This window comes from Cajanus cajan, chromosome 10 (genome assembly GCF_000230855.2).
Source record: "Cajanus cajan strain Asha chromosome 10, NIPB_CcT2T_4, whole genome shotgun sequence".
NCBI lineage: Eukaryota > Viridiplantae > Streptophyta > Magnoliopsida > Fabales > Fabaceae > Cajanus > Cajanus cajan.
This window is the reverse complement of record NC_138526.1, coordinates 9,248,120-9,260,519: the sequence shown is the minus strand read 5'-3', so window position 1 is coordinate 9,260,519 and position 12,400 is coordinate 9,248,120. Positions and strand designations below refer to the sequence as shown.

The following is a 12,400-nucleotide window of genomic DNA, read 5'->3' as shown; positions in this document are numbered from 1 at the left end:
TTCTTTCACAAATCTCTTTTAAGAAATGATTTGAACTATTCTTTAAAGCTTTTGTTAAGTCTTTTGAAAACATTTTTACTTACTTTCAAAAGATTTAAAACTTGTTTAAATTTAAAGTGATTAATTTGAAATGTTTGAAAACTTATTCTCAAGGCCAAGCATACTTGCAATTCCAAAAGATTCTTTTACATACTTAGCTAAGTTGACAAGACTTATCTATGTACCACTTGAGATCTTGTTCTTGCATCAACTTGCTTTAGCTCAACCTTGATTCTTCTTCAATGCTTTATAATCACTTTGGCATCATCAAAACATTTGTGCATATTCTCTTCCACAGCTGTGAAACCACAGCTGTAGCTATGAAGCTTACTTCACCTTGAAGAACTCTCCACAACCATAGCTGTGATTCTACAACTGTAGTGGTGGGCTTGAAAGTTTTAATTTCTCCCCTGTTTTGAAGCTAATATAAAAGGGAAATAGAAGAACTGAAAGGAGAAAAAAAAAACAGAGCAAAAACAAGATCGGGAGCACACGAAGGGGGAAGAACAGAGTGGGAATGAAGATTTGGAGGCTGGATCACTTGGGAACGAGGATCAACTCCTTTTCTTCATCTCTTCCTTTGTAATTTCTTATTCTACTCCTTTGATCTTGTAAATGGCCATGAAGGGCTGAATCATTGAGGATTGGTTGGATGTAACTACTAACTCTTCTCCTTCTTAAATATATATATGCATTTCATTTTCATTACTTGTGCTTGATTCTTCTCTTAATGCTTATATCGGCTTGATCACCCGTTGTATGATTTTTGGTTTTTGAATCCGGTTGGAAAACGTTTTTAAAAACCCGAACTGAATCTTTCACCTAAACATCTTGATGGCATCCTTACTTGCATGGATGTGAGATGATGAACAAGGAATGACACTTTTTCTCCAAAGATCAAGTTCTTCAAGGTGGCGCAAGGTTTTAGGGAGGATGATGATGGAATGGAACGGTTTGGTGGTTAGGTAAAAGGTGTTTGATGAAAGGCTTGAGGATAGTACTCTAGGGTTGGCTCACTTCATCGTGATGAAGGTCACTTCTAGGGTTGTTTCTCTCAAGGTGGAGATGGTAGGGTGGTGGCCGAATTAGCCAAGGGTGACTAAGGAATGATATAAAGGCACAAAGGCTCTCTCTATATTCAACATCCAAAGTAATTACAAGTTGCATAGCCTAGGGTATTTATATAAGGAAGGAAGCATTAGGGTTGCATTAAATGCAAGCCAAATGCACTTCAAATGAAACCTAAATTAACCCTAGATGCTACTTGGTGGCCAAGGATGGAATCTTTGGGTTTGGTTAAGCTACATCTAGGTGCATGATAAGACCATGCATCCTAGGTGCCCTCCACTTGGGCCTAAGCCTTACCAAGTCCAAAAACAAATCCAATGCTACCAAAAATATACGTCTAGGCCTTTTTCTAACCCTAATAAAATATCCTAGCTATAAAATAAAATCCTATAAGGTACCCCATAATACAAGGGTAAAATGGAAAATACAAGTAAAAATAAATTCTATGACTAAGGCACCCCAAAATACAAGGGTAAAAATGGGAAATACAAGTAAAATAAATCCTATGTCTAAGATATCCAAAATACAAGGGTAAAATAGGAAATTAAGACAAGGGCAAAATAGGAATAAAAGTAAATGCTATGCTAATAAAAACTTAGGAGTTAAGGCCCAAAAGTAGGCTCACTCCTCCTATGGTTTTTCAACACTAACCCATTCCTCTTGCCTCCTTCAATATATCACCTCTTGGTCTTCTTGGCCTTAGTGTTATTCCATCACATCTCTTACTCTAGGAATAGACTTGATTTGTTTAGTCACCTTGTTCAAGTTATTGTTCTTAATGCAAAGTGTTAATTTCAAAACATAGAGGAATCATGTTTTAGATTAATCACTTTAGGATTCAACTTTGAGGAATCTTGTTGAATTACTAAATGAACGTGGAAGTCATGAAATTGAAATCATATTTATTTTAAGAAGATTTAAGAGTTAGCAAGTACTCCTGAGTCTAATCCTTGCTTTATATAATTGTTCTTATAAATTTTACATTATCGTTTTATTTTACTTCGCATTAATTCACTTTCAATCATATCAATGTCTTTTATTGGATCATTAGAGTAAGAATTACTAAATTCTCAAATCCTAGAGGACGATACTTAAATACTACATCGAAACTTAGTCCGCTTGCCAAGTGGAGTGTTCGCAAAAACCTCATCAAGTTTCTGAATGGATTGTGTAAAGTGGAAGACTTAAGACGGCACAAAAGGTTTTTCAGAATCTGCTGATTAAAGGCTATCATCTAGATGTTTGGACATATAATGTCATGATCAGTGGGTTTTGTAAAGAGAGCTTGTTTGATGAAGTTTTGACCATGTTGTCAATGATGGAAGATTTTGGTTGTCTTCCTGCATGATGGCAAAGGAAGGAGAAGTGAATGAAGTTCTTCTCCTTAGCTTCACCAATGCACGGATCTTCTTCAATGGAGACTTGATGACCGAATGTTTGAACTCTTGAATGGAGAGGATTCACGGATGGAATGAGGCTAAGCCAAGGATGGAAGCATCCAAGCTTAAAGATCAAGGGAAATCTCACTTCAAAAGGTAGGAAAACCTAGCTAGGGTTCCTAAAAGTGAAGGCTCTCTCTCACGGTGACTCTTGAAGAAATTTGGCAGAAAATGTGCTCTCAAATTTCATATATCAAAAGTGAATACAAAGTGTGAAGGAATGACTTAAGTATGCACGAATTTGATAAGCATTGGCGCCTAGACTAAGGCTTCACAAAATGGTGCCTAAAGTTTGAATTCAAATTTGAAATTTGAATTCAAATTTAGGTGCACATGTGTAAGTCCGTGAGTTTAGGTGTTCCATGCTTTTAAATTTAATTTAGATAGCATTTAGGGTTGCATTTGAGTAAGCACATGTTCAGCCACTAGTGGTGTGGAACATGTGACTCAAATGCAACTTAAATGACTTCCAAATTAACCCTAATTTAACCTAATCCGTCCACTTAAGTTTTCCTTGTATTTTCCTATTCTAATGACCTAAATACAATGGCCAAACAAATACAATGAAAAGGAAAAATTACAAGAATGAAAATGAGCCCAATATTGGGTACCAAAAGTCCAAAGGTCCATGAAGCCCAAAACTAGGCCCAACAAGCCTAAAACCCAAAAATGCTACTCTATGTGGTCCAAAATACAAGACCAAAAATAAATGGAAACTATACTACTAAAACATAAGAAGAATGGTCATATCAAGATAGGCCCATGAGAAGCTTGACTTGGGCCTTCCAACCCCATTAGGCCCTTTGGGTCTTGACTGGCCCAAACCTTCATGTCTAGCCCACTCCTCTTGGATCTTTGAGTATGTCACCTCTTGCATTCCAAAGCATGATTCCATCACTGCAGATGTTGTAACTAATGAAATAATTATTTATGCTCTCTTTAAAGAAAATGAAAATCATATGGCAGAGAAACTTCTTCGTATAGTGATTGCTAGAGGCTTATTGTAGGAGCAAAACTAGGTGAGGAACTTTCTATTTGCACTTTAAGTTATTTTGAATTTTTGGTGATGACCAGTCAATGTCTATTCTTTTGATAGTTAAATTTAAATGTAAAAAGAAGATGGGTTCATTTTGATCTGCTCTATGTCATATCAGTTTTTAGGTTCATTTTGATATTATAACCATATTAATGGTAAACTTTTTTGAAACTTGTCATAACTGTCCTCTTTCTTACCAAGGTACTTTTGATCTGCTTCATTTACTTTCAAGGATTTTGTATCATATTATTGCTTTATATGTCAAAGTCAAACCAAGCTGGAAACTGTCATGATTATTTGGATTGGAATACATTTCACTTTTAGAGTTACAGATGTGTAGGGCTAGCTAATGAATGAAAGGTCAGGGGTTGGAAGTTAGCATTTGAATGCATGATAGTTGAGGGATGGATTTTGGATTTTATATATTCAATATAAGACTGGCTGTAAATTTTGTAGTTTTGTTATCAATTTCCTCTTTAACCAGGTTTTTTTTTTTTTTAAACCAAATGACAGATTGAGAATTTCACCACTATGAAAGGAATTTCTAGAATTTATTGTATTTACTTCTTTCCCAGAAAACCCAACCTGAACTTGTTCCTTTTCTGCATCGATCCATCTTCACTGTGCTTACAGTAACCCTAAACTGAAACCACTATCTTCTCTACAATGGATTCAAATTTGTTGCTTCATCTTCACAATGCTCACGGCTTCATTTTCGCTGTGCTGGTGGCATTATCTTTGTATATCATGATTTCTTTCATTCATGTTTGTTTTGTTCCTTGATTATTGGTTTGGTTCAATTTTTCTATTTTTTTTATGTATATAATTAGAATGATAAGGTTGATAAATTTCTTAGAAATGATTGCTAGAGACTTATTTAAAAATAATGACTTGTTCTTGACATAAGTAAAAATAATAACTAGTTGAGGTGCTTCTTGGTTTAATGCAATCACTCTCTTTTTAATAGTATTTTTTGCTATATTCTCATGATATAAATATTTTATAAAAATAAATATTGTCTTTATTTCCTCTTATTTTGGATGCATGTTTCCTTTCTAAAATTGTTTCAGCATAAAGGCATGTATAATAATTTCAAATGCCCGTCAGTTTTTTATGCAAATTTCCTTCTATATAAACTAGGCATTAATTCTTCTTGTATTTTACATTTTCAGGAAACTGTAGTAGTTCTCTGGCTTTCTGCTTTGTCACACTAGATGTCTAGAGAGGTATCACCCCACAGAATCCGTGGGTTGTTTGTAAGGCCATTGGGTGAGGATGAGCTTTGTTGTAACTTGTAACGTGGCATTGCTACTCTGTGTCACCCCACATGTTTTCTTTTAAACTATCCATGCTTGCCCCTGGTTAGAACTTATGTTTAAGATGAGTGAATGATATTTCCTTCAAGATAAATTGATTTTGCCTCAGTGGATGCAGGAGGACTTTCCCTTGGTTTTTTAGAGTTGCAATGTTGGAGGACATCAATTCTGTAGCCCTGAAGTAGCCAGTGGTCCATCTTGGTTGTGGTGATTGAACATCAATTATATACTGAAATGATAGGCGAGTGAATAGATACACAACTCTATGAATGTATTTTTCTTATTTCTATGAATTGTAGAAAAATAAAACTTCATTCATACATTCAAAGTTGAGCATGGGGAAGAGAGAGAGAGAGATGATCAGATACTAGGATGAAGAGTAAGTTTGTAATTGTATTTGATTTATCAATATATTTAGTGTACACAGCAGCAGAGACACTCACCAATGTTCATCATATGCAAAAGACACAAATCCTGGCTATACGATTTATTGAGATCCCAAATGTAAAATTGGAACAACAAAATTAACCACATATTAGATTCTATTGACATAATTGCAATCAACTCTGATTTCACCTTCATTAGGCCTAGTCAGAACTTGAACATTCCCAAGCTTGACCATTGACACTGAAAACTGGCTAGTGAAAAGGAAAGGCTGTGTTGCAAATGCTTCAACAAAAGGAGCAGTCCTTGCATCTGAAAAAAGTAACTGATCTGTTGACAACAACCCCACCTTCCTCATAAGGTTAGTGTAATAGGTTGTGTCAAAAGTCCTTGGGGTTATAACATCAAGGTGCACCAAATCCAATACCCTTTGGCACCTCTTCCTCAACAGCTTCAAGAAATAGACATTGAGTGAGGGGTCAGGCTTTCCAGTCCCATTGAAGTTGTGAATCCTGTCCACAAAAGAGGAGCAAGTGCTCCTCCCAATTGTGTGTGAACCTGAGAGAGTGACCAAATCAAGCATGTCCAACCCTCTTTCTTGAAAGAATGCAATAAGGGCTGTGATGTTTTCATGGCCCTGGGGGACCAAATTGGCCTCACTGGCTAAGGAAATTTTGCCATCTTTTCTACCAAATGGGACTTCCCAGAATGGTCCTCCAGCCAAAAGAGTGGCATCTCTTGCAGCAGCAGTGAGAATGTCAGCACAAGAGACTGTTCTTGGACACCTCCTTTCTAACTCAACCTTGATTTCATCAATCAATTGGAACCCCCTCAGAGTTCTGCTCTCTAAGGCTCTCCTCTCACTCCCTGGATGGTCAAGCAGAATTGATCCATCACATCCCTGCATTAGTTTTCATCAGTTGAAGTGTATCAAACAAAGCAATTCATGTTACATTCACTTAAAGTTAACACTTCTAATCACAATATTACAATATTAAGTCATAATCCGCAAGTTAATAATATTAGGGATTTAACTAGTAAAGTTTTATATTTGTGTTACTAATGTTACTTAAAAAGGTAATTCATTTCATTTTGGATAATACAAATAACTTTGTTCTATGAACTTAAACAATGACTGCAAAATTGTGTAGAAACAAGGAGAGGGAAAATAAGTAACAAATAGAAATGGTTATTGATGTTGGAGAAATTAAAGTGCAAATGGTAGCACCATGGTCCGGTTATTTATTGCATATGTTTCAATAAAGCTTTGTTTGTCATCATCCAGACAATGATGAGACCAGGACCTGCATGTGATCCAATTTTGAAATCAGAAGTAAGTTCCGGTCCCAATTAACAACATCACAGTTATTATGAACATCTTATAAAAATAGTCATGTAACAGATCATGTTCTAGTTCAAATTGTCGCGTTATCCTCATATAAATTTATTTTGAGTTTTAAATGAATTTAATTATAATGCAATGACGGTGTTAATGTTTTTAACGCTCATGTAAATATGAATGGTTCATAACAGTCATCTAATTATGAATGGGTCATGAATACTAAGATCATTGATTTGTGATTTTTATAATAATTATTTTAAAAGTACGCTTAACAAAATATTAAAAAAAATTAATTTTAATAACTTATATGTTAATTTGACCAGAATATAATTTAAAATTACAATCCTGAATCATAATTACAATCACAACATAAAGGTTTTTAATTCATCTAATTATGATTATAATTGAGACCACATCACCCATATTTTCCCCTAATATAAAGAATTACACCACAATTATAATTGCAACCTTAATTTAGAATCATAAACTAAAATAGACTTATTTGATGTACGAGTTTATTTTCATAAGCTATTTGAAATAGTTTATGAAAATTACTATTAACTTTATTTTCTTTTAAATTTTATCCTCATTTTATCTGAAATCTCATTTTTACTTCAAATAACTAAATATTTATTTTATGTCATTTTACATTTATTAGTTAACTTATTCACAATAAATATTATCAAACATTTACAATTCAACCAACTTGATTTACAATGGGGCATGATTATGTATGAAATGGCACATAGCAAGTTGAAGTAAGGAAGAAATGAGTAGATGAAAGACACATAAAGAGAGATTGAGTACTGTGATTATTACTCTAACAGCACAGTCATGGAAGTGAAGGCGAATGATGGCAGGGGCCAATGAGGGGTCCTTCTTAACCCAAGCAGCAACCTTTTGTGAGATGATGCCTTCAGCATCTGGGCATGTTCTTTGATAGTGACCAATGGACAGCAAGGCCTCAGAGGGTATGGTTCCTTGTGTAGCAAGACCATAAATGGTTATGGTGCTCATGTCCAAAAGCATGAAAAGGGTAAGGTATGGGTAGTGGAGCCTCATGTTTCATTAGCAATGCCAAATTCTATGTGTTGCTGTGTTGCATGCATTTATGAGAGAGTGGTGCACGTATTTAAGGTAGATGTTGATGAAAACGTGGTTGCCACTTTCTTAAGGTTGACATGCCAACGCGTTCTTTTGATCTGCTATTACTGATTTTTCTAGCCTATACTTGGTGAAGAACTATGCAGACATTGTGGTATCGTGTGACAACTGGCTTGGGTTTTCTGTAATTCAAGTCAACCACATCAACATGTTACATTTAATTCAGAATTTCTGCTTTCTATATTTTGGCGGATAGAAATTTGAGTAATAGTCCTATGCTCAAATTCCAAAAAGGTTTAATGGTCATGCTCAAAAACTTTTATATTCTCAACCAATACAGAAACTATCATTGGTAGGACTTTTAAAGCAATAATTGTAAAAGTAAAGAAATTTATTTTACATGATGATTTGTGATTAAATGATTATGTAAAACTGTTTACAATACTGGTGTATAATCCATTTTCTCAATATTCTAGAAGTTTTTTTTTTATTTTTTAGTAATTAATACTATTTTCGATCCTAATTATAAGTAATAAATTAAATTTTTCTTTAATCTTAATTATAAATAACAATTATGATTAAATTTCTTTTATATCTTTATTCTTTATTGTAACTCCTTTCTATACATTTATTTATAACTAATATTAAATATAACAGCTATTTAAAATAAAGGGTATGTTTGAAACGAAACTTGAATTAATAGAATTAATTAATAATAATTACATTAATTACTATTTTTGTCTATAATTTATCCCATCTTACTTATAGATAGGACTAGTATTTAGGATTGGTGACTGTCCGAAATATGAAGTTAAAATTAAATTAGTTCGGACATTGTGCGTCTATCCGCTCCCGTAATGTATTAATGTCCATGAAGATCTTGATTTAATTCAACATGTATAGTTTAGGGTGAACGTGAGGGTCACCAACGAATCAATAGGAAATCATAAAGTTGTAGTTTTACAACACTTGAAATGATTAATATAACTCGGTGACATAGCCCTATATAAAGTTTTTTTTTTTTTTTTAAAGGTGGAACTGAAAATTAATAATCACATTGTTATGTTTCTTATAAAAAGAAATAGAAGAATAATTTACTTTACCATGAAAGGTTTAGTTCTCTTGCGGTTAATATTTGACTGTTGTCTGTTTAATGGTTGATGAGTGATGCGTGAGCTCAAATAATGCATTTACATTTGTAATCGGCAACAAGACAAGTGTAAAAAATGTCACCATAATTTAGAATGAAACAAAGACGTGTGTATAATTATAAGACACAACTACTTGTTTCAATCAAAATTTTGGCCATAAATCATAAAAATACCGAATTCAAGGAATCATATATATATATATATAAAAAGGAGATTATAAAAACGCTAGTGTAATTTTTACTAACTATTATTAAATAATTTTATATTAAATGTGAATTTTGAAAATCTAACTGTTAGATTGAAAATTCATATCTCTTAGATCATATATAAAAAAAATTTATATTAATCCAAGATGATTTGATACTTCATTTTTATAAAACAAAATTGACGTAATATATTCTTTTCAAAATACACTAAAATATGAACATTTTGATTACCTTCAAGTTGTTGTTCAATTTTAACAAAATTTGATATACACGTATAAAGTGATATGAACTTTGAATCTGACGATTGGATTTACAAAACTCATAATTAATATAAAAGTTATTGAGCGGTGTAAAACTTAGTAAAAGTTACACCGATGTAATTATAATCCCCCTATACATATATATATAGAAAGAGAGAGAAGGGGGGGGGGGGACGGATCTACTTGATAAATAGTACAGACACTTGCCTCACTATCATTTTACACATAAATACTTTTTTATATGAAAAACTAGTATATTTTAAAAAATAAAAGTTATATTCTAATAAAATAAATATATATGTTTAAATTATTGTATGTATAAAATTTAAGTTTGAATAAAATATCAATTTATTTAATGTATATTAAACTTTCAAATGAGATTAGTTCTCAAATGTGATGAAAAATATTTCTTGATAACAAACCAATTTTTTTTTAGTTTAATTATAATATATATATATATATATATATATATATAGTAATGCTCACATATATAATGTAATATATTAAAAATTAATTTTTGGTAAAATAAAATTTGCAGCATGCATGTTTACCTTTTGTACTTTTTATTTATTGTATACATTAATTAAAAAAATCAAAATAGTAAAAATTATAAAATTTATGTTCTATTTAAAAATTTTATTATAAATATGTTTTTAAATAAATTATCATCTAAAAAATTTATATTAAACTTGATTTTTATAGAATTTAACATATTTATTTTTATATTTTTACTAGTATTAAATTATTAAGACAAACATTTAAAAAATGTCCATGATAAAAAAACAAATTATATTTAAGATATGTATTTTTAATAAAAGTTAGATTCAAACTTACTAAATTATAGTATAATTTAGTCTGACCTAGTTTATTTTTATTTAACTATCAAATTTTATAGAAAATAATTATAATATATATTTATATTTTTTTAAAAGAAATGTATATTTATATTTTTAAAATTATATATTTTAATACTATAAATATATAAATAAATATTTTCTCACTATCTGAAATTTATAGATACATTAAAATATATATATATATATATATATATATATATATATATATATATATATATATACTTGGTGATTGCATCAATGCATCCCTGTATTCAATTCAACAGGATCCAGAATTTATTAGTTAGCACGTAAGTATGCAACTAATTTCTTAAATAAATAAAAAGAGTAGAAGCAAATGAACCAAGGCCTGCAAGGCATATTAATTATTTAATTACATAATATAATAAATTAATGACAAAAAAACTACATAAATAAATTTCAACAGACTTGTTAAAAACAATTTACCCACTTCCCCTACCTAGACGTTTGTACATACCAAAAACAAAAGAAATATATTTTGATTTACTTGTATGTTAAGTCGATAGTTTGAAACTGGATGAAAGAAGTTACTAGAGGTGATGGCAAATACTAGGAGAAGTGGTAGATGTTCTTCTCCTCGGATTCACCAATGCTTGGACCTCTTCAATGGAGATTGAATCTGAATGTAGGACACTTGAAGGAAGGTAGATTTTCGGACTTAGGGTTCCTAGACTATGGATGGAGGCATCCAACCTTAAGGAACAAAGGAAAGCTCACTTCAAAAGGTAGGAAACCTAGCTAGGGTTCCTAAAAAGTGATGGCTCTCTCTTGGTGACTTTTGGAAGAAACTTGGCAGAATATTTGCTCTCAAATTTCATATATCAAAAGTGAATACAATGAGTGAAGGAGGAAGCTTAAATGGATCCGGAATTAGGGACACTTGGCGCCAATGTGGAGGCTTCACATGTGGCGCCAAATTTTGAATTCAAATTTTGAATTTGAATTCAAAACTTAACTCACATGTGCAAGTCCGGTTCACATTGATGCTAGGTGTATTTAGGTTTGATTTAGTGTGCATTTAGGGTTGAATTTGAGTCACACATGTTCAGCCAAGGTGGCACCATCCATGTGACTCAAAATGCAACTTAAATGCATGCTAAATTAAACTTAGTTTTGAATTTTGAATTCAAAACTTAACTCACATGTGCAAGTCCGGTTCACATTGATTCTAGGTGTATTTAGGTTTGATTTAGTGTGCATTTAGGGTTAAATTTGAGTCACACATGTTCAGCCAAGGTGGCACCATCCATGTGACTCAAAATGCAACTTAAATGCATGCTAAATTAAACCTAGTTTTTCCTAATTCACTTAAACTAATAATCCTCCTTAAATCCTAATCTAATGACCTAAATACAATGGTCAATCAAATACAATGAATAGGAAAAATTACAAGAATGAAAATGAGCCCAATATTGGGTACCAAAAGCCCAAAGGCCCATGAAGCCCAAAACTAAGCCCAATAAGCCTATGGCCCAAAAATGCTACTCTATGTGGTCCAAAATACAAGACCAAAATATGTGAAACCTATACTAATATAATATGTACAAAATATAAGAAAAATGGATTTATTAAGAGATGGCCCATGTGAAGCTCAAATTGGGCCTTCCAGGCCCATCGGGCCCATTGGGCCTTGACTGGCCCAAACCTTCATGTCTAACCAATTCATCTTGGCTCCTTCAATGTGTCACCCCTTGCCTTCCTAGGCATGATTCCATCAAGAGGTGTTGATTTCATCTCAAAAGAGCCATTTTGAAAGTTAAAAATATTAAAATGAAAAACAAAGCTAATATTTACATTTGTATTTTGTAATATGTGGATAATAACAACTCATATAGTAATTAGGTATGGGTATACAAATGAGTCTGACTCGTAAAATTCGTGTTTTATATGGGCATGATATGTAATACCTTGTTTTTTAAAATACTATTATTATTATTATTATTATTATTATTATAATAATATAGTATTGGATCAATATTATTATTATTATAGAGAAAAAATATTTTATAATATTTATTTTATTTAATTATTTTGGGAAAAAGAGAAGTGAGTTAGAAGAGAAGGAAAATGGGTTAGGTTGACCTGGCCCAATGGATTAATTTTAAAATAAGGGTCAGGTAGAGTTAACCATATCTGCCTCATTTTTGTTCTCAAGGGTTAGGAAAGAAAAAGAGGAGAAA

At 32.0% G+C, this 12,400-nt stretch overlaps 1 protein-coding gene across 1 annotated transcript; it reads right to left on the bottom strand.

The window, feature by feature from the left end:
* Positions 1 to 5,362: 5,362 nt before the first annotated feature.
* On the bottom strand, positions 5,363 to 8,050 carry LOC109792103 (peroxidase 7). Its single transcript, XM_020351481.3, has 2 exons — positions 7,444 to 8,050; positions 5,363 to 6,183 (listed from the first exon to the last, which is right to left on the bottom strand). The coding sequence occupies exons 1-2, from the start codon at positions 7,684 to 7,686 to the stop codon at positions 5,434 to 5,436; spliced, it is 993 nt and encodes a 330-aa protein (XP_020207070.1). The 5' UTR covers positions 7,687 to 8,050; the 3' UTR covers positions 5,363 to 5,433.
* Between the last annotated feature and the right edge of the window lie 4,350 nt (positions 8,051 to 12,400).

Bases quoted from the DNA above. Each gene is read 5' to 3' on its own strand.
- LOC109792103 (XM_020351481.3), bottom strand. From the start codon at position 7,686: ATGAGGCTCCACTACCCATACCTTACCCTTTTCATGCTTTTGGACATG. The intron at 6,184-7,443 runs GTAATAATCACA...AAACTAATGCAG, and splicing joins TCCATGACTGTGCTGTTAGA to GGATGTGATGGATCAATTCT.